We start from the raw sequence: 1,125 nt of genomic DNA, 5'->3' as shown, positions 1-1,125 counted from the left end.
ACTGGTACCCATATGGGATGTTGACACCTACTGCGCCATGGTGCCAGCCTCGATAAGCACATTTCAAATACCAAACAGCAAGAATCTTTTGCTAAATGTTGAAATATGTTGGTTATAACCCAAAGATAGAGGTTGCAATTCTGTCAGATTTATGGCCTGGTAAAACTGCTTTACAATACCTTTTGGAAGTTTAACTAAACTTACTCACCAAGCCAACATGTTGGCTAATATACATGACAAATTAGATCCTGTCTCAAGTTCTACTTCCAGGGCAATAGCCTTAGGTACCCCAGTTTTACTGAATGCAACAGTTGTTTCTATGACCATTGGAGTCTGTGAAGCACAGCCACCTCTTAGGACGATATTTTTCCAAATACAAAAGTTGTTTGCTGTTAAAAGCTCCACGCCACTTTTGTGTTTTGAACTGTATTGCATCTTCATATTTCATTTCACTTTCATTGAATGCTAGGGTGACAAGCAATGGAGCTTTCCCAAGGACTGCAACATAATGAACAGTGATAACAACAACCAGGTCCTTCACAAACTTGATTTTTACAAGATTTAACCAGTCATCAATGATCAGGTTGCTTGTGGTCCACCATCACCAAAAGGCTAATGGATAACATGGCTACCTTCTTTCTCCACAAGATTAGTGTCGTAAATTGCTGCACATACTCTTACTTGCATGGTAACTCCATATTTCTTAAGTTCCTCAATAAATTTATTTAATGTTGCATTGGTTGGATTATGTGTAATGAGAAATCTCATGTTCTTGTATGTGACTTCCACAGGAGCTGGGTGGTTCATGCGAGCCATGTTAATTTACTTAAGGAAACACTTAATAGGGTTATGAAAAAATTTGAAGAAAAACAAATACAGGCTGGCACTGCGGCTCACTAGGCTAATCCTCTGCCTGTGGCGCCGGTACTCCAGGTTCTAGTCCCGGTCAGGGTGCCAGATTCTGTCCCGGTTGCTCCTCTTCCAGTCCAGCTTTCTGCTGTGGCCCAAGAAGGCAGTGGAGGATGGCCCAAGTCCTTGGGCCCTGCACCGCGTGGGAGACCAGGAGGAAGTACCTGACTCCTGGCTTTGGATCGGCGTAGTGGCTATCTGAGGGGTGAACCAATG

The 1,125-nt window shown here is 43.0% G+C and overlaps 1 protein-coding gene across 1 annotated transcript; it reads right to left on the bottom strand.

Annotated features, from left to right (window-relative positions):
• Nucleotides 1-295: 295 nt before the first annotated feature.
• On the bottom strand, nucleotides 296-824 carry LOC100347219 (protein tyrosine phosphatase type IVA 1-like). Its single transcript, XM_051843823.2, has 2 exons — nucleotides 622-824; nucleotides 296-583 (listed from the first exon to the last, which is right to left on the bottom strand). Exons 1-2 carry the CDS (start codon nucleotides 814-816, stop codon nucleotides 296-298), a joined length of 483 nt encoding a protein of 160 aa, XP_051699783.1. The 5' UTR covers nucleotides 817-824.
• Nucleotides 825-1,125: the final 301 nt, after the last annotated feature.

This window comes from Oryctolagus cuniculus, chromosome 6, assembly GCF_964237555.1.
Source record: "Oryctolagus cuniculus chromosome 6, mOryCun1.1, whole genome shotgun sequence".
NCBI lineage: Eukaryota > Metazoa > Chordata > Mammalia > Lagomorpha > Leporidae > Oryctolagus > Oryctolagus cuniculus.
This window is presented reverse-complemented; position numbering and strand designations above follow the sequence as displayed.